The 20,931-nt window shown below is 58.4% G+C and overlaps 1 protein-coding gene across 3 annotated transcripts in view; it reads right to left on the minus strand.

Annotated features, from left to right (window-relative positions):
- The window catches only part of LOC122542371 (chromatin remodeling protein SRCAP), a 137,833-nt gene that overhangs the window by 76,247 nt on the left and 40,655 nt on the right, over positions 1–20,931 (minus strand). For 2 of the 3 annotated variants that reach the window (XM_087981838.1, XM_087981839.1), the window contains exons 18-23: positions 19,161–19,347; positions 18,274–18,443; positions 17,635–17,846; positions 16,093–16,440; positions 15,539–15,709; positions 15,161–15,367 (exon numbers count right to left, since the gene is read on the minus strand). In XM_087981838.1, coding sequence (XP_087837964.1) covers positions 15,161–15,367; positions 15,539–15,709; positions 16,093–16,440; positions 17,635–17,846; positions 18,274–18,443; positions 19,161–19,347 — 1,295 coding nt within the window. The remainder of the gene's footprint in view (positions 1–15,160; positions 15,368–15,538; positions 15,710–16,092; positions 16,441–17,634; positions 17,847–18,273; positions 18,444–19,160; positions 19,348–20,931) is intronic. The other variant, XM_087981840.1, reaches the window with a different exon arrangement.

Genomic DNA, 20,931 nt, shown 5'->3' on the forward strand with positions numbered 1-20,931 from the left:
CGAGGTAGTGCGCACGCGCGTATATACTGGGAAACAAGGTGCGAGCGAGGTAGTGCGCACGCACGTATATACCAGCAAACAAGGTGGGAGCGAAGGAGTGCGCACGCCCATATATACCGGGAAACCAGGTGCGAGTGAGGGAGAACGCACGCCCGTATATACCGGGAAACAAGGTGGGAGCGAGGGAGTGCGCACGCGCGTATATACCGGGAAATAAGGTGGGAGCGAGGGAGTACTCACGCCCGTATATACCGGGAAACAAGGTGGGAGCGAGGCAGTGCGCTCGCGCGTATATACCGGGAAACAAGGTGCGGGCGAGGGAGTGCGCACGCCCGTATATACCGGGAAACAAGGTGGGAGCGAGGGAGTGCGAACGCGCGTATATACCGGGAAACAAGGTGGGAGCGAGGGAGTGCGCACGCCCATATATTCCGGGAAACCAGGTGCGAGTGAGGGAGTGCGCACGCCCATATATTCCGGGAAACCAGGTGCGAGTGAGGGAGTGCGCACGCCCGTATATACCGGGAAACAAGGTGGGAGTGAGGGAGTGCGCACGCCCATATATACCGGGAAACCAGGTGCGAGTGAGGGAGAACGCACGCCCGTATATACCGGGAAACAAGGTGGGAGCGAGGGAGAACGCACGCGCGTATATACCGGGAAACAAGGTGGGAGCGAGGGAGTGCGCACGCCCGTATATACCGGGAAACAAGGTGGGAGTGAGGGAGTGCGCACGCCCATATATACCGGGAAACCAGGTGCGAGTGAGGGAGTGCGCACGCACGTATATACCGGGAAACAAGGTGGGAGCGAGGGAGAACGCACGCCCGTATATACCGGGAAACAAGGTGCGAGCGAGGGAGTGCGCACGCGCGTATATACCGGGAAACAAGGTGGGAGCGAGGGAGTGCGCACGCCCGTATATACCGGGAAACCAGGTGCGAGTGAGGGAGTGCGCACGCACGTATATACCGGGAAACAAGGTGGGAGCGAGGGAGTGAGCTCGCGTGTATATACCGGGAAACAAGGAGGGAGCGCGCACTCTCATACATACCGGGAAACAAGGAGGGAGCGCGCACGCGCATATATACTGGGAAACAAGGTGGGAGCGAGGGAGTACGCACGTGCGTATATAGCGGGACACAAGGTGCGAGCGAGTGAGTGCGTACGCGCGTATATACCGGGAAACAAGGTGCGACCGAGGGAGTGCGTACGCGCGTATATACCGGGAAACAAGGTGGGAGCGAGGGAGTGCACACGCCCGTATATACCGGGAAACAAGGTGGGAGCGAGGGGGTGCGCACGCGCGTGTATACCGGGAAACAAGGTGGGAGCGAGAGAGTGCGCACGTGCGTATATACCGGGAAACAAGGTGGGAGTGAGGGAGTGCGCACGCGCGTATATAACGGGAAACAAGGTGCAGGCGAAAGAGTGCGCACGCGCATATATACCAGGAAACAAGGTGGGAGCGAGGGAGTGCGCTCGCGCATATATACCGGGAAACAAGGTGCAGGCGAGTGGGTGCGTACGCGCGTATATACCAGGAAACAAGGTGGGAGCGAGGGAGTACGCACATGCGTATATACCGGGAAACAAGGTGGGAGCGAGGCAGTGCGCTCGCGCGTATATACCGGGAAACAAGGTGCGGGCGAGGGAGTGCGCACGCCCGTATATACCGGGAAACAAGGTGGGAGCGAGGGAGTACGCACGTGCGTATATAGCGGGACACAAGGTGGGAGCGAGGGAATGCGCACGCGCGTATATACCGGGAAACAAGGTGGGAGCGAGGGAGTGTGCACGCGCGTGTATACCGGGAAACAAGGTGCGAGTGAGGGAGTGCGCACGCGCGTATATAACGGGAAACAAGGTGCAGGCAAAGGAGTGCGCACGCGCGTATATACCAGGAAACATGGTGGGAGCGAGGGAGTGCGCACACGCATATATACCGGGAAACAAGGAGGGAGCGCGCACTCGCATATATACCGGGAAACAAGGAGGGAGCGCGCACGCGCATATATACCAGGAAACAAGGTGGGTGCGAGGGAGTACGCACGTGCGTATATAGCAGGACACAAGGTGGGAGCGAGGGAATGCGCACGCGCGTATATACCGGGAAACAAGGTGGGAGCGAGAGAGTACGCACGCCCGTATATACCGGGAAACCAGGTGGGAGCGATGGAGTGCGCACACCCGTATATACCGGGAAACAAGGAGCGAGCGAGGGAGTGCGCACGCACGTATATACCGGGAAACAAGGTGGGAGCGAGGGAGGACGCATGCCCGGATATACCGGGAAACAAGGTGGGAGCGAGGGAGTGCGCACACGCGTATATACCGGGAAACCAAGTGGGAGCGAGGGAGTGCACACGCACGTATATACCGGGAAACAAGGTGGCAGCGAGGGAGAGAGCACCGCGGTATACACTGGGAAACCAGGTGGGAGCGAGGGAGTACGCACGCACGCATATACCAGGAAACAAGGTGCGAGCGAGGGAGTGCGCACGCGAGTATATACTGGGAAACAAGGTGGGAGCGAGGGAGTGCATATGCGCATATATACCGGGAAACAAGGTGCAGGCGAGATAGTGCGCACGCGCGTATATACCGGGAAACAAGGTGGGAGCGAGGGAGTGCGCACGCGCGTATATACCGGGAAACAAGGTGGGAGCGAGGGAGTGCGCACGCCCGTATATACCGGGAAACAAGGTGGGAGCGAGGGAGTACGCACGTGCGTATATAGCGGGACACAAGGTGGGAGCGAGGGAATGCGCACGCGCGTATATACCGGGAAACAAGGTGGGAGCGAGGGAGTGTGCACGCGCGTGTATACCGGGAAACAAGGTGCGAGTGAGGGAGTGCGCACGCGCGTATATAACGGGAAACAAGGTGCAGGCAAAGGAGTGCGCACGCGCGTATATACCAGGAAACAAGGTGGGAGCGAGGGAATGCGCACGCGCGTATATACCGGGAAACAAGGTGGGAGCGAGGGAGTGTGCACGCGCGTGTATACCGGGAAACAAGGTGCGAGTGAGGGAGTGCGCATGCGCGTATATAACAGGAAACAAGGTGCAGGCAAAGGAGTGCGCACGCGCGTATATACCAGGAAACAAGGTGGGAGCGAGGGAGTGCGCACGCGAGTATATACTGGGAAACAAGGTGGGAGCGAGGGAGTGCATATGCGCATATATACCGGGAAACAAGGTGCAGGCGAGATAGTGCGCACGCGCGTATATACCGGGAAACAAGGTGGGAGCGAGGGAGTGCGCACGCGCGTATATACCGGGAAACAAGGTGGGAGCGAGGGAGTGCGCATGCCCGTATATACCGGGAAACAAGGTGGGAGCGAGGGAGTGCGCACGCGCGTATATACCAGGAAACAAGGTGGGAGCGAGGGAGTGTGCACGCGCGTGTATACCGGGAAACAAGGTGCGAGTGAGGGAGTGCGCACGCGCGTATATAACGGGAAACAAGGTGCAGGCAAAGGAGTGCGCACGCGCGTATATACCAGGAAACAAGGTGGGAGCGAGGGAGTGCGCACGCGCATATATACCGGGAAACAATGTGGGAGCGAGGGAGAACGCACGCCCGTATATACCGGGAATCAATGTGGGAGCGAGGGAGTGCGCACGCACGAATATACCGGGAAACAAGGTGGGAGCGAGGGAGTGCACACACGCGTATATACCGGGAAACAAGGTGGGAGCGAGGGAGAACGCAACCGCGTACATACCGGGAAAGAAGGTGGGAGCTAGGGAGTGCACACGCCCGTATATACCGGGAAACAAGGTGGGAGCGAGGGAGTACGCACATGCGTATATACCGGGAAACAAGGTGGGAGCGAGGGAGTGCGCACGCGCGTATATACCGGGAAACAAGGTGCGAGCGAGGGAGTACGCACAAGCGTATATACCGGGAAACAAGGTGGGAGGGAGGGAGAACGCACGCCCGTATATACCGGGAAACAAGGTGGGAGCGAGTGAGTGCGCACGCGCTTGTATACCGGGAAACAAGGTGGGAGCGAGGGAGTGCGCACGCGCGTATATACCGGGAAACAAGGTGGGAGCGAGGGAGTGCGCACGCGCATATATACCGGGAAACAATGTGGGAGCGAGGGAGAACGCACGCCCGTATATACCGGGAATCAATGTGGGAGCGAGGGAGTGCGCACGCACGAATATACCGGGAAACAAGGAGGGTGCGCGCACTCGCTTATATTCCGGGAAACAAGGTGGGAGCGAGGGAGTGCGCACGCACGTATATACCGGGAAACAATGTGGGAGCGAGGGAGTGCGCACGCACGAATATACCGGGAAACAAGGTGGGAGCGAGGGTGAACGCAGGCGCATTTATACCGGGAAAGAAGGTTGGAGCGAGGGAGTGCTCACGCGTGTATACCGGGAAACAAGGTGCGGGCGAGGGAGTGCACACGAGCGTATATACCGGGAAACAAGGTGGGAGCGAGGGAGTGCGCACGCCCGTATATACTGGGAAACAAGGTGGGAGCGAGGGAGTGCGCACGCACGTATATAGCAGCAAACAAGGTGGGAGCGAGTGAGTACGCACGCGCATATATACCGGGAAACAAGGTGGGAGCGAGGGAATGCGCACGCGCGTATATACCGGGAAACAAGGTGGGAGCGAGGGAGAACGCACTCGCGTATATACCGGGAAACAAGTTGGGAGCAAGGGAGTGCGCACGGGCGTATATACCGGGAAACAAGGTGCGGGCGAGGGAGGACGCACGCCCGTATATACTGGGAAGCAAGGTGGGAGCGAGGGAGTGCGCACGCGCGTATATACCGGGAAACAAGGTGCGAGCGAGGTAGTGCGCACGCGCGTATATACCAGCAAACAAGGTGGGAGCGAGGTAGTGCGCACGCACGTATATACCGGGAAACAAGGTGGGAGCGAGGTAGTGCGCACGCACGTATATACCAGCAAACAAGATGGGAGCGAAGGAGTGCGCACGCCCATATATACCGGGAAACAAGGTGGGAGCGAGGGAGTGCGCACGCGCATATATACCGGGAAACAAGGTGGGAGCGAGGGAGTGCGCACGCACGTATATACCGGGAAACCAGGTGCGAGTGAGGGAGAACGCACGCCCGTATATACCGGGAAACAAGGTGGGAGCGAGGGAGTGCGCACGCGCGTATATACCGGGAAATAAGGTGGGAGCGAGGGAGTACTCACGCCCGTATATACCGGGAAACAAGGTGGGAGCGAGGCAGTGCGCTCGCGCGTATATACCGGGAAACAAGGTGTGGGCGAGGGAGTGCGCACGCCCGTATATACCGGGAAACAAGGTGGGAGCGAGGGAGTGCGCACGCGCGTATATACCGGGAAACAAGGTGGGAGCGAGGGAGTGCGCACGCCCATATATTCCGGGAAATCAGGTGCGAGTGAGGGAGTGCGCACGCACGTATATACCGGGAAACAAGGTGGGAGTGAGGGAGTGCGCACGCCCATATATACCGGGAAACCAGGTGCGAGTGAGGGAGAACGCACGCCCGTATATACCGGGAAACAAGGTGGGAGCGAGGGAGAACGCACGCGCGTATATACCGGGAAACAAGGTGGGAGCGAGGGAGTGCGCACGCCCGTATATACCGGGAAACAAGGTGGGAGTGAGGGAGTGCGCACGCCCATATATACCGGGAAACAAGGTGGGAGCGAGGGAGAACGCACGCCCGTATATACCGGGAAACAAGGTGCGAGCGAGGGAGTGCGCACGCGCGTATATACCGGGAAACAAGGTGGGAGCGAGGGAGTGCGCACGCCCGTATATACCGGGAAACCAGGTGCGAGTGAGGGAGTGCGCACGCACGTATATACCGGGAAACAAGGTGGGAGCGAGGGAGTGAGCTCGCGTGTATATACCGGGAAACAAGGAGGGAGCGCGCACTCTCATACATACCGGGAAACAAGGAGGGAGCGCGCACGCGCATATATACTGGGAAACAAGGTGGGAGCGAGGGAGTACGCACGTGCGTATATAGCGGGACACAAGGTGCGAGCGAGTGAGTGCGTACGCGCGTATATACCGGGAAACAAGGTGCGACCGAGGGAGTGCGTACGCGCGTATATACCGGGAAACAAGGTGGGAGCGAGGGAGTGCACACGCCCGTATATACCGGGAAACAAGGTGGGAGCGAGGGAGTGCACACGCCCGTATATACCGGGAAACAAGGTGGGAGCGAGGGGGTGCGCACGCGCGTGTATACCGGGAAACAAGGTGGGAGCGAGAGAGTGCGCACGTGCGTATATACCGGGAAACAAGGTGGGAGTGAGGGAGTGCGCACGCGCGTATATAACGGGAAACAAGGTGCAGGCGAAAGAGTGCGCACGCGCATATATACCAGGAAACAAGGTGGGAGCGAGGGAGTGCGCTCGCGCATATATACCGGGAAACAAGGTGCAGGCGAGTGGGTGCGTACGCGCGTATATACCAGGAAACAAGGTGGGAGCGAGGGAGTACGCACATGCGTATATACCGGGAAACAAGGTGGGAGCGAGGCAGTGCGCTCGCGCGTATATACCGGGAAACAAGGTGCGGGCGAGGGAGTGCGCACGCCCGTATATACCGGGAAACAAGGTGGGAGCGAGGGAGTACGCACGTGCGTATATAGCGGGACACAAGGTGGGAGCGAGGGAATGCGCACGCGCGTATATACCGGGAAACAAGGTGGGAGCGAGGGAGTGTGCACGCGCGTGTATACCGGGAAACAAGGTGCGAGTGAGGGAGTGCGCACGCGCGTATATAACGGGAAACAAGGTGCAGGCAAAGGAGTGCGCACGCGCGTATATACCAGGAAACAAGGTGGGAGCGAGGGGGTGCGCACACGCATATATACCGGGAAACAAGGAGGGAGCGCGCACTCGCATATATACCGGGAAACAAGGAGGGAGCGCGCACGCGCATATATACCAGGAAACAAGGTGGGTGCGAGGGAGTACGCACGTGCGTATATAGCAGGACACAAGGTGGGAGCGAGGGAATGCGCACGCGCGTATATACCGGGAAACAAGGTGGGAGCGAGAGAGTACGCACGCCCGTATATACCGGGAAACCAGGTGGGAGCGATGGAGTGCGCACACCCGTATATACCGGGAAACAAGGAGCGAGCGAGGGAGTGCGCACGCACGTATATACCGGGAAACAAGGTGGGAGCGAGGGAGGACGCATGCCCGGATATACCGGGAAACAAGGTGGGAGCGAGGGAGTGCGCACACGCGTATATACCGGGAAACCAAGTGGGAGCGAGGGAGTGCACACGCACGTATATACCGGGAAACAAGGTGGCAGCGAGGGAAGAGAGCACCGCGGTATACACTGGGAAACCAGGTGGGAGCGAGGGAGTACGCACGCACGCATATACCAGGAAACAAGGTGCGAGCGAGGGAGTGCGCACGCGAGTATATACTGGGAAACAAGGTGGGAGCGAGGGAGTGCATATGCGCATATATACCGGGAAACAAGGTGCAGGCGAGATAGTGCGCACGCGCGTATATACCGGGAAACAAGGTGGGAGCGAGGGAGTGCGCACGCGCGTATATACCGGGAAACAAGGTGGGAGCGAGGGAGTGCGCACGCCCGTATATACCGGGAAACAAGGTGGGAGCGAGGGAGTACGCACGTGCGTATATAGCGGGACACAAGGTGGGAGCGAGGGAATGCGCACGCGCGTATATACCGGGAAACAAGGTGGGAGCGAGGGAGTGTGCACGCGCGTGTATACCGGGAAACAAGGTGCGAGTGAGGGAGTGCGCACGCGCGTATATAACGGGAAACAAGGTGCAGGCAAAGGAGTGCGCACGTGCGTATATACCAGGAAACAAGGTGGGAGCGAGGGAATGCGCACGCGCGTATATACCGGGAAACAAGGTGGGAGCGAGGGAGTGTGCACGCGCGTGTATACCGGGAAACAAGGTGCGAGTGAGGGAGTGCGCATGCGCGTATATAACGGGAAACAAGGTGCAGGCAAAGGAGTGCGCACGCGCGTATATACCAGGAAACAAGGTGGGAGCGAGGGAGTGCGCACGCGAGTATATACTGGGAAACAAGGTGGGAGCGAGGGAGTGCATATGCGCATATATACCGGGAAACAAGGTGCAGGCGAGATAGTGCGCACGCGCGTATATACCGGGAAACAAGGTGGGAGCGAGGGAGTGCGCACGCGCGTATATACCGGGAAACAAGGTGGGAGCGAGGGAGTGCGCACGCCCGTATATACCGGGAAACAAGGTGGGAGCGAGGGAGTGTGCACGCGCGTGTATACCGGGAAACAAGGTGCGAGTGAGGGAGTGCGCACGCGCGTATATAACGGGAAACAAGGTGCAGGCAAAGGAGTGCGCACGCGCGTGTATACCAGGAAACAAGGTGGGAGCGAGGGAGTGCGCACGCGCGCATATACTGGGAAACAAGGTGCGGGGGAGGGAGTGCGCACGCGCGTATATACCGGGAAACAAGCAGCGGGCGAGGGAGTGCGCACGCGCGTATATACCGGGAAACAAGCAGCGGGCGAGGGAGTGCGCACGCGCGTATATACCGGGAAACAAGCAGCGGGCGAGGGAGTGCGCACGCGCGTATATACCGGGAAACAAGGTGGGTGCGAGGGAGTGCGCATGCGCGTATATATCGGGAAACAAGGTGGGAGCGAGGGAGTGCGCATGCGCGTATATATCGGGAAACAAGGTGGGAGCGAGGGAGTGCGCACGCGCATATATACCGGGAAACAAGGCGGGAGCGCGCACGCGCGTGTATACCAAAAAACATGGTGGGAGAAAAGGAGTGCGCACACGCGTATATACCGGGAAACCAAGTGGGAGCGAGGGAGTGCACACGCACGTATATACCGGGAAACGAGGTGGGAGCGAGGGAGAGAGCACTGCGGTTTATACTGGGAAACCAGGTGGGAGCGAGGGAGTACGCACGCCCGCAGAAACCAGGAAACAAGGTGGGAGCGAGGGAGTGCGCACGCGCATATATACCGGGAAACAAGGCGGGAGCGCGCACGCGCGTGTATACCAAAAAACATGGTGGGAGCAAAGGAGTGCGCACACGCGTATATACCGGGAAACCAAGTGGGAGCGAGGGAGTGCGCACGCACGTATATACTGGGAAACAAGGTGCAGGCGAGGCAGTGCGCACGCCCGTATATACCGGGAAACAAGGTGGGAGCGAGGGAGTCCGCATGCGCGTATATACCGGGAAACAAGGTGGGAGCGAGGGAGTACGCATGCCCGTATATACCGGGAAACAAGGTGGGAGCGAGGGAGTCCGCATGCGCGTATATACCGGAAACAAGGTGGGAGCGAGGGAGTACGCATGCGCGTATATACCGGGAAACAAGATGGGAGCGAGGGAGTGCGCACACGCGTATATACTGGGAAACCAAGTGGGGGCGAGGGAGTGCACACGCACGTATATACCAGGAAGCAAGGTGCAGGCGAGGGAGTGCGCACGCGTGTATATACCAGGAAGCAAGGTGCAGGCGAGGGAGTGCGCACGCGTATATATACCGGGAAACAAGCAGCGGGCGAGGGAGTGCGCACGCGCGTATATACCGGGAAACAAGGTGGGAGCGAGGGAGTGCGCACGCCCATATATACCGGGAAACAAGGTGCGGGCGAGGGAGTGTCCACGCGCGTATATACCAAGAAACAAGGTGGGAGCAAGGGAGTGCACACGCACGTATATACCGGGAAACAATGTGGGAGCGAGCGAGTGCACACTTGCGTATACACCGGGAAACAAGGTGCGGGGAGGGAATGCGCACGCCCGTATATACCGGGAAACAAGGTGCAGGCGAGGGAGTGCACACGCACGTATATACCAGGAAACAAGGTGGGAGCGAGGGAGTGCGCACACGCGTATATACCGGGAAACAAGGTGGGAGCAAGGGAGTGCGCACGCGCGTGTATACCGGGAAACAATGTGGGAGCAAGGGAGTGCGCACGCGCGTATATACCGGGAAACAAGGTGCAGGCGAGGGAGTGCGCACGCACGTATATACCAGGAAACAAGGTGGGAGCGCGCACGCGCGTATATACCGGGAAACAATGTGGGAGCAAGGGAGTGCGCACGCGCGTATATACCGGGAAACAAGGTGCAGGCGAGGGAGTGCGCACGCACGTATATACCAGGAAACAAGGTGGGAGCGAGGGAGTGCGCACGCGCGTATATACCGGGAAACAAGGTGGGAGCGAGGGAGTGCGCACGCCCGTATATACCGGGAAACAAGGTGGGAGCGAGGGAGTGCGCACGTGCGTATATACCGGGAAACAAGGTGGGAGCGAGGGAGTGCGCACGCCCGTATATACCGGGAAACAAGGTGGGAGCGAGGGAGTGCGCACGCGCGTATATACCAGGAAACAAGGTGGGAGCGAGGGAGTGCGCACGCACGTATATACTGGGAAACAAGGTGGGGGCGAGGGAGTGCGTTCGCGCGTATATACCAAGAAACAAGGTGGGAGCAAAGGAGTGCGCACGCGCGTATATACCGGGAAACAAGGGCGGAGCGCGCACTCGCTTATATACCGGGAAACAAGGTGGGAGCGAGGTAGTGCGCACTCGCGTATATACCGGGAAACAAGGTGCAGGCGAGGGAGTGCGCACGCGCGTATATACTGGGAAACAAGGTGGGGGCGCGGGAGTGCGCACGCACTTATATACCGGGAAACAAGGTGGGAGCGAGGCAGTACACACTCGCGCATATACCGGGAAACAAGGTGGGAGCAAGGGAGTGCGCCCGCGCATATATACCGGGAAACAAGGTGGGAGCGAGGGAGTGCGCATGCGCGTATATACCAAGAAACAAGGTGGGAGCAAAGGAGTGCGCATGCGCATATATACCGGGAAACAAGGTGCGTGCGAGGGAGTGCACACGCGCGTATACACCGGGAAACAAGGTGGGAGCGAGGGAGTGCGCACGCGCGTATATACCGGGAAACAAGGTAGGAGCGAGGGAGTGCGCACGTGCGTATATACCGGGAAACAAGGTGGGAACGAGGCAGTACACACTCACGCATATACCGGGAAACAAGGGGGAGCGCGGGAGTGCGCATGCGCGTGTATACCAAAAAACATGGTGGGAGCAAAGGAGTGCGCACGCGCGTATATACCGGGAAACAAGAAGGGAGCGAGGGAATGCGCACGCACGTATATACCGGGAAACAAGGTGGGAGCGAGGGAGAATGCACTCGCGTATATACCGGAAAACAAGGTGGGAGCAAGTGAGCGCGCACGCGCCTATATATCGGGAAACAAGGTGGGAGCGAGGGAGTGCGCACGCGCGTATATACCGGGAAACAAGGTGGGAGCGAGGCAGTACACACTCGCGCATATACCGGGAAACAAGGTGGGAGCAAGGGAGTGCGCCCGCGCATATATACCGGGAAACAAGGTGGGAGCGAGGGAGTGCGCATGCGCGTATATACCAAGAAACAAGGTGGGAGCAAAGGAGTGCGCATGCGCATATATACCGGGAAACAAGGTGCGTGCGAGGGAGTGCACACGCGCGTATACACCGGGAAACAAGGTGGGAGCGAGGGAGTGCGCACGCGCGTATATACCGGGAAACAAGGTGGGAGCGAGGGAGAATGCACTCGCGTATATACCGGAAAACAAGGTGGGAGCGAGTGAGCGCGCACGCACGTATATACCGGGAAACAAGGTGGGTGCGAGGGAGTGCGCACGCACGTATATACCGGGAAACAAGGTGGGAGCGAGGGAGTGCGCACGCCCATATATACTGGGAAACAAGGTGGGAGCGAGGGAGAAAGCACCGCGGTGTATACCGGGAAACAAGGTGGGAGCGAGGGAGTACGCACGCGCGTATATACCGGGAAACAAGGTGCGGGCGAGGGAGTGTGCACGCCCGTATATACCGGGAAACAAGGTACAAGCGAGGGAGTGCGCACACGCGCATATACCAGGAAAAAGGTGCGAGCGAGGGAGTGCGCACGCACGTATATAACTGGAAAGAGGAGGGGAGTGAGGGAGTACTCACGCATATCCTGGGAAAGAGGGTACAGGCGAGGGAGTGCGCACGCGCGTATATACCAGGAAAGACTGTGCGAGCGAGGGAGTGTGTGCGCACACGCATATACTGGGAAAGAGGGTGCGAGCGCGGGAGTGTGTGTGCACACGTATACCGGGAAAGAGGGTGCGAGCGAGGGAGTGCGTCCGCACATGTATACCGGGAAAGAGGGTGCGAGCGAGGGAGTGCGTGCGCACACGTATACCGGGAAAGGGGGTGCGAGCTCGGGATACCAGGAAAGAGGGTGCAAGCGAGGGATACCAGGAAAGAGGGTGCAAGCGAGGGAGTGTTCGCGCACACGCACATACCAGGAAAGAGGGTGCGAGCGAGGGAGTGCGTGCGCACACGTATACCGGGAAAGAGGGTGCGAGCTCGGGATACCAGGAAAGAGGGTGCAAGCGAGGGAGTGTTCGCGCACACGCACATACCAGGAAAGAGGGTGCGAGCGAGGGAGAGTGCGCACACACGCACATACCGGGAAAGAGGGTGCGAGCGAGGGAGAGTGCGCACACACGCACATACTGGGAAAGAGGGTGCGAGCGAGGGAGTGCGTGCGCACACGTATACCGGGAAAGAGGGTGCGAGCTCGGGATACCAGGAAAGAGGGTGCAAGCGAGGGAGTGTTCGCGCACACGCACATACCAGGAAAGAGGGTGCGAGCGAGGGAGAGTGCGCACACACGCACATACCGGGAAAGAGGGTGCGAGCGAGGGAGAGTGCGCACACACGCACATACTGGGAAAGAGGGTGCGAGCGAGGCAGTGTGTGCGCACACGTACACCGGGAAAGAGGGTGCGAGCGAGGGAGTGTGCGCGCACACGTATACCGGGAAAGTGGGTACGAGCGCGCACGCACATACTGGGAAAGAGGGTGCGAGCAAGGGAGCGTGTGCGCACATGCACATACCAGGAAAGAGGGTGTGAGCGAGGGAGTGTGCGCATACGCACATACCAGGAGAGAGGGTGCGAGCGAGGGAGCGTGTGCGCACACGCACATACCAGGAAAGAGGGTGCGAGCGAGGGAGTGTTCGCGCACACGCACATACCAGGAAAGAGGGTGCGAGCGAGGGAGTGTGTGCACACGCACATACCAGGAGAGAGGGTGCGAGCGAGGGAGTGTGTGCACACGCACATACCAGGAGAGAGGGTGCGAGCGAGGGAGTGTGTGCATACGCACATACCAGGAAAGAGGGTGCGAGCGAGGGAGTGTGTGCACACGCACATACCAGGAAAGAGGGTGCGAGCGAGGGAGTGTGTGCACACGCACATACCAGGAAAGAGGGTGCGAGCGAGGGAGTGTGTGCACACGCACATACCAGGAGAGAGGGTGCGAGCGAGGGAGTGTGTGCATACGCACATACCAGGAAAGAGGGTGCGAGTGAGGGAGTGTGTGCACACGCACATACCAGGAGAGAGGGTGCGAGCGAGGGAGTGTGTGCACACGCACATACCAGGAAAGAGGGTGCGAGCGAGGGAGTGTGTGCATACGCACATACCAGGAGAGAGGGTGCGAGCGAGGGAGTGTGTGCATACGCACATACCAGGAGAGAGGGTGCGAGCGAGGGAGTGTGTGCATACGCACATACCGGGAAAGAGGGTGCGAGCGAGGGAGTGTGTGCACACGCACATACCGGGAAAGAGGGTGCGAGCGAGGGAGTGCGTCTGCACACGTATACCGGGAAAGTGGGTGCGAGCGAGGGAGTGCGTGCGCACACGTATACCGGGAAAGAGGGTGCGAGCTCGGGATACCAGGAAAGAGGGTGCGAGCGAGGGATACCAGGAAAGAGGGTGCGAGCGAGGGAGTGTGTGCGCACATGTATAGAGGGAAAGAGTGTGCGAGTGCGCACGCACATGTATACCGGGAAAGAGGGTGCGAGCGAGTGTGAGAGTGTGCACACACACATACCGGGAAAGAGGGTGCGAGCGAGGGAGTGTGCACACACACATACTGGGAAAGAGGGTGCGAGCGAGGGAGCGTGTGTGCACGCATATAACGGGAAAGAGGGTGCGATTGAGGGAGTGCGTCCGCACACGTATACCGGGAAAGTGGGTGCGAGCGAGGGATACCAGGAAAGAGGGTGCGAGCGAGGGAGTGTGCGCGCACACGTATTCCGGGAAAGAGGGTGCGAGCGCGCACGCACATACTGTGAAAGAGGGTGCGAGCGAGGGACTGTGTGCGCACACGCACATACCAGGAGAGAGGGTGCGAGCGAGGGAGTGTGTGCGCACACACCGGGAAAGAGGGTGCAAGCAAGGGAGCGTGTGCACAAACGCACATACCGGGAAAGAGGGTGCGAGCGAGGGAGTGTGTGCACACGCACATACCAGGAAAGAGGGTGCGAGCAAGGGAGTGTGTGCACACGCATATACCGGGAAAGAGGGTACGAGCGCGCACGCACATACCGTGAAAGAGGGTGCGAGCGAGGGACTGTGCGCGCACACGCACATACCAGGAAAGAGGGTGCGAGCGAGGGAGTGTGTGCGCACACGCACATACCAGGAGAGAGGGTGCGAGCGAGGGGGCGTGTGTACACGCGTATAACGGGAAAGTGGGTGCGAGCGAGGGATACCAGGAAAGAGGGTGCGAGCGAGGGAGTGTGCGCACATGTATACCGGGAAAGAGGGTGCGAGCGAGGGAGTGTACACACACGTATACCAGGAAAGAGGGTGCGAGCGAGGGAGTGTGCGCACACGTATACCGGGAAAGAGGATGCGAGCGAGGGAGTGTGCGCACACGTATACCGGGAAAGAGGGTGCGCGCGAGGGAGTGTGCGCACACGTATACCGGGAAAGAGGATGCGAGCGAGAGAGTGTGCGCACACATATACCGGGAAAGAGGGTGCGAGCGAGGGAGTGTGCGCACACGTATACCGGGAAAGAGGGTGCGAGCGAGGGAGTGTGCGCACACGTATACCGGGAAAGAGGGTGCGAGCGAGTGTGCACACGCATACCGGGAAAGAGGGAGTGTGCACGTGTGTGCAGACAGGAAAAGGGAGTGCGCACGTGTATTCCAGCAAAGGGAGCATGAGCACAGGTGTGTGTGTCTACAGGGAAAGAGAGCAGAAGCAAGGGGCATTCACTCGTATACACTGGGAAAAGGGGGGGGGGGTGGCATCATACCTTGGGCAGCCGCGATTGGCACTGCCAAACCAGGCGAAGCAGCAGCGGTGGAGATGGCAGACTGAGTCCCGGTGACCGTCTGCAGCGGTGTCTGGATTCCCACTGCCGGCTGGGCAGTCTGCTGTGCCATGGCCTGAATGAGCGCGAGCTGGGCTGGCTGCCCAATGATGTGATGCCCACCGGTAGATACCAAGTGAACCATGTTACCTGCGGGGGTGGGGAGAAAGAAAGAAAGACAAGAGGCAATCAGCAGAGCAAGTCTCTCTGAACACCAGAGGGGAAGGGGTAGTAAATTGAACTTGAAGGCAGTGGCTGGGGGGGGGGTGGGGGGGGGGGGTGGAGGGAAGGGAAGGGAAGGGAAGGAGCGGAGCATCTCACCTTGCAGTTGCCGAGGCTGGCCGACAGCCACTTGCCGGACTTGGGCTCCCGCCAGCGTCAGCTTGTTGCCCTGGATCTGGAAGGTGACGGGCTTGCTGCCTGGATTGACTGGGTGGCCGGACTGCTGGTTAGCCAGAGACGCCAACTGACCAATACTCACCACCTCGCCCGCTGCATGGTCGGTGGGGGGGGAGGGGGGGGGTGAGAGAGAGAACGAGGGAGGCAGAGAGCGAGGGAGGGAGACACATAGACACAGGGTCAGTACGTAGGGCAGGAGAAGTAATTCCCTCCACTCCATGTCTGCAGCAGCTTCCCCACACCCCCAACCCAGAGGTTAACCTCCGATGGTCCCCCCCACCCAGCCCCCGCCACTCAGGCAGCACCTTCACCCTATCACCACTCCACACTGCCCTCTGACCCTGCATTTCCCAAATCAACGGCACGACACCTCCCAACCACCTGCTGACCCCAGACAGAGTCCAAGCCGGCCGTTGGTGCCCCTCCCCCAAGCATGCTGTCTCTCCCCTCCCCCCGCATTTCTGGGAATTACTTACTGGGCAGTCGGGCCTGTAGGTCTGGGGAAAGAACGAAGCGCTGCGGCAGGCCGACAGGAGAGGAGGAGAGAGTGGCTGCAGGAGGGGGTTGGGGAGGAGGAGGAGGGGGAGGGTGTGCCAGGACAGAGGAGGAGGCCGTCGCTCCCTGCACGGTGTATGCCGCCGTCCCCGGTTGCTGCTGCTGCAAGGCTGGGGCCACCCGCAGCGCCGAGAGTGGGAAAGGCCGGGCTGCGTTCATGGGGAGGGCGGTGACGTGAGCGGAGGGAACCGGAGGCCGGCTGTGGGCGAGGACAGTCCGGGGGGGGCCTGCTGCCGCCAGGGGCAGGCTCAGAGGAGTCGTCGACAAACCTGCGGCCAAGACAACCAAAATAAAAAACAACAAGGTTAGAGGACGTCGAGGCAGACAATCATTCCTGTTCACTATTCCAACAGCTTTCTTCATTCAACATTCACTGAGAGACACCAGTCAGTGTACAGATATCTCCCTGAGAGAGAGAGGGGGGACTGAGAGACACCAGTCAGTGTACAGATATCTCCCTGAGAGAGAGGGGGGACTGAGTGACACCAGTCAGTGTACAGATATCACCCTGAGAGGGGACTGAGAGACACCAGTCAGTGTACAGATATCTCCCTGAGAGAGAGACGGGACTGAGAGACACCAGTCAGTGTACAGATATCTCCCTGAGAGAGAGAGGGGACTGAGAGACACCAGTCAGTGTACAGATATCTCCCTGAGAGAGAGAGAGGGGACTGAGAGACACCAGTCAGTGTACAGATATCTCCCTGAGAGAGAGAGAGGGGACTGAGAGACACCAGTCAGTGTACAGATATCTCCCTGAGAGAGAGAGGGGACTGAGAGACACCAGTCAGTGTACAGATATCTCCCTGAGAGAGAGACGGGACTGAGAGACACCAGTCAGTGTACAGATATCTCCCTGAGAGAGAGAGGGGACTGAGAGACACCAGTCAGTGTACAGATATCTCCCTGAGAGAGAGAGGGGACTGAGAGACACCAGTCAGTGTACAGATATCTCCCTGAGAGAGAGAGAGAGGGGACTGAGAGACAGCAGTCAGTGTACAGATATCTCCCTGAGAGAGAGAGGGGACTGAGAGACACCAGTCAGTGTACAGATATCTCCCTGAGAGAGAGAGAGAGGGGACTGAGAGACAGCAGTCAGTGTACAGATATCTCCCTGAGAGAGAGAGGGGACTGAGAGACACCAGTCAGTGTACAGATATCTCCCTGAGAGAGAGAGAGAGGGGACTGAGAGACACCAGTCAGTGTACAGATATCTCCCCGAGACAGAGAGGGGCGGAACTGAGACACACCAGTGTACAGATATCTCTGCAAGAGTGAGATCAGTCAGTGTACAGATAATTGGGCAGCAACTAAGGGGATAAGAGATCGGAGTGATGATATTTCGATTGTTTTCACATTGAGAGCTTGTACTGTGCCATGCAACTTGAAGGCAGTGCAATGTGTAAACTCTGCTGACATTGACTTTCCCAACTCTCAGGATGCAGGATACCAACGCCACTCACCCTGCGAGGGGATGACAGTCTGGCTGACTGGACTGACGACCGTCTGGAGCGAGGCGGTCCCTCCCTGGACGGTATGGAGCAGCTCTGCCACCCCGCCTCCCGAGGGCCGCGGCTGGGGCTGGGGGGCAGACTGTACTGCCGGGGCCGGGGGCCGGGGACTGTTCACCAGCAACACCGTCCGGCCGTCAGGCTTCTGGTTGGGCTGCAGCATCCTGTGGGGGGTGGAGACAAGACAGGCAAGAGGGTGAGGGCTGAGAGAAACTGAGGTAGGAAGCCAGCGCAAGACACACACACACACACACACACACACACACACGGCGGTGGGGAGAATGATGAGCCGGGGGACACCGAGTGACCCAGCTTTGGCTACCCGTCCCTAATTGCCCCTTTGAGGTGGCAGCAGGGAGCTGCCTCCCTGAACCAGTGACACCGACAGGGGCATGCAGACCACTTGCGTGATTCAACGGCAATGAGGGAACGGCCAGAGCAGTTTGGTGGGGGGGAGAAACCAGAGACAGGGGCCGCAGAGGAGCTCGGCACCATGTGTGGAGCCTGGGAGCCCTCAGAAGTGAGCAAGAGCACAGCAACGCGGGGGGGAAGGAGGAGGAGAATGCCAGAGAGAAGGAGCCAAGGACTCACCTGTTGACCTTCATGCGGACAGGTTTGGGTCGGGGAGGGGGATCAGGAGCGTCAGCAATCTCCTCAATCAGCTTCTTGGTGACTGTGTGTTTGGGCAGGAAGACCTCAGACTCATAGCGGGACAGCCGACCTTCGATGTTGATCAGGTCAAAGATGCTAAGATCCACCTGCTGGGAGAGCGAGAGTGCGAGAGAGAGAGAGAGAGAGAGAGAGAAAGAGAGGGGATTGGAGGAGAGCAGAGAGGCATCATGAGAATCACTGCTATTCCAGCAGGACAGCTCACACCACAATCTACAACTAGACACAGCATCTCACACCCTCTTGCCCTCAGGGAGATCACCCCAACACACCAGGCAGCCTGGACTCTCACAGACTCTGGTCCCAAACTGAAGTCCACACACGGCAGCCACCTCAAGCTCCACGTCAGTCAAAACACAGTGCCTCAGCACCCAGTGCCTCAGCACCCGAGGCAATTTACAACTCGCTGCCTCACTCCAGATTTACCCAGGCCTAAACTATTTTCAAACTGCAATTCTCATTTACTAAATCCTGCCAACACCCTCCTCAGTCACCCCCCCCCCCACACACACCACACCCCCGCCCTCGGTCACCCCCTCTGGGCCCCTCCACACCCCCTCCCCGCCCTTGGTCACTCCTCTACATATCGGGGGTGTCACGTTTCTGTACTAGTGTGTCCCAAGACAAGGCCTCGTTACCATCCCCGCCTCCCCTGCACCGCAGTAACATCACGCTTTGTTCTTCTGAACCCCAGTAGGTACAGGCCCAGTATCGTTGCAGCGTGAAAAGCAGCCATTCAGCCCGCCGAAGCCGCACCGCCCCCTCGGTCGAGCACCCCGCCCCAGACCCACCACCCTGCCAGGCCTTACCTTGAAGGGTTGGTACTCGAGAGCCCGGACGACGCAGGAAGCGGTGGTGTAGCAGATGCCCCGGGTGATGAAGGGGGAGTGGATGGGCCGGGGGTCAAAGAGATTCGGGTGGTTACACACCTTCCGGAGCTGCATCAGGATGTTGATGACACTCATGAAGTGGCCCGTCTCCAGCGTCTCCTTGGTGCTGGACACGGCAGAGAAGAACACAACAGTCACGGTTCTAAATTGTTCATCCACCCAGGACGGCCGATTCAACCTCCCCTCCTCCCCACGGCCCCCTGCCACTGATATCCCTTCCTGAAAGGACGGGCAGAACTGGCCTCACTGCCCTCCAACGATGTTCTGTACATCACAGTTCACATTAAAAACTGGATCACTCTTCCCCGTAGTCTTTCATCAAAGTTCCTCGCTGACATGGGTTGAGACAGAATATCAGCACATAACTCCAGAAGAGGCCTCAGCACTGTGTCTAGCTCTGGTCACTCGGTTACAGAAAGGATATTATACCACCACCTTGTCCAGGTTAATATGGATTTCAGCAAGACGTTTGATAAGGGTCCCCACGGGAGGCTATTGCACAAAATACGGAGGCATGGGTTTGTGGATTTAGTGGTTTGGATCAGAAATTGGCTCGCTGAAAGACAGAGGGTGGTGATTGGTGGGAAATGCTCATCCTGGAGTTAGGAGTTATGAGTGGTGTTCCGCAACGATCTGTTTTGGGGCCACTGCTGTTTGTCATTTTTATAAATTACTTGGATGAGGGCACAGAAGGATGGGTTAATAAATTTGCGGATGACGCGAAGGTCAGGAGAGCTGTGGATAGTGCTAAAGGACGTTGCAGGTTGCAGATGGAGATAGCTAAGCTGTAGAGCTGGGCTCAGAGGTGGCAAATGGAGTTTAATGCAGAGAAGAGAGGGGCGATTCACTTTTGAAGGAGCAGCAGGAATACAGAGCACTGGGCTTATGGTAAGATTCTTGGCTGTGTAGATCAGCAGCGATCTCTGTGTCCACGTGCATAGATCCCTGAAAGTAGCAACCCCAGGTTGACAGGGTTGCTAAGGAGTGTATTAGCTTGGGAGAGGGACTGAGTTTCGGAGCCATGAGGTCATGTTGCAGCGGTACTAAAAACTCTGGTGTGGCCGCACTTGGGAGTATTGCGTACAGTTCTGGTCACCGCATTATAAGGAGGATGTGGAAGCTTTGGAAAGGGTTCAGAGGAGATTTACCAGGATGTTGCCTGGTATGGAGGGAAGGTCTTATGAGGAAAGGCTGAGGGACTAGAGGCTGCCTTCATTAGAGAGAAGGTTGGGAGGTGACTTAATTGAGACATAAGATAAGGGTGGTAGGTTAAATACAGGTGACAGGGAGATCCTTTTTCCACAGCTGGCGATGGCTAGCATGAAGGGACATAGCTTTAAATTGAGAGGTGACCAATATAGGACAGATGTCAGAGGTAGTTTCTTTACTCAGTGTGGGCGTGGAACGCACTGCTTCCAACAATGGTAGACTTCCAACAACTGTGAGGGCATTTACATGATCATTGGATAAACATATGGATGAAAATGGCAAAGTGAAGGTGAGACGGCCTTCAGATTGGTGCAACACCAAGGGCCAAAGGGCCTGAACTGTGCTGGAATGTTTATGCTGGCAATGGAGGGTTTGAGTTTAAGGAGGTCGGGACTATATACCAACTGCAGTGTCCGGGGTTGAGGAGTGACCTTATAAAAGTTTATAAAGTCATTAGGGATATGGATAAAGTGAAGGACAA

The sequence above is a fragment of the Chiloscyllium plagiosum genome, unplaced genomic scaffold (genome assembly GCF_037043375.1).
Source record: "Chiloscyllium plagiosum isolate Xiang-an unplaced genomic scaffold, Cpla_swu_hap1 HiC_scaffold_41, whole genome shotgun sequence".
Classification (NCBI taxonomy): domain Eukaryota; kingdom Metazoa; phylum Chordata; class Chondrichthyes; order Orectolobiformes; family Hemiscylliidae; genus Chiloscyllium; species Chiloscyllium plagiosum.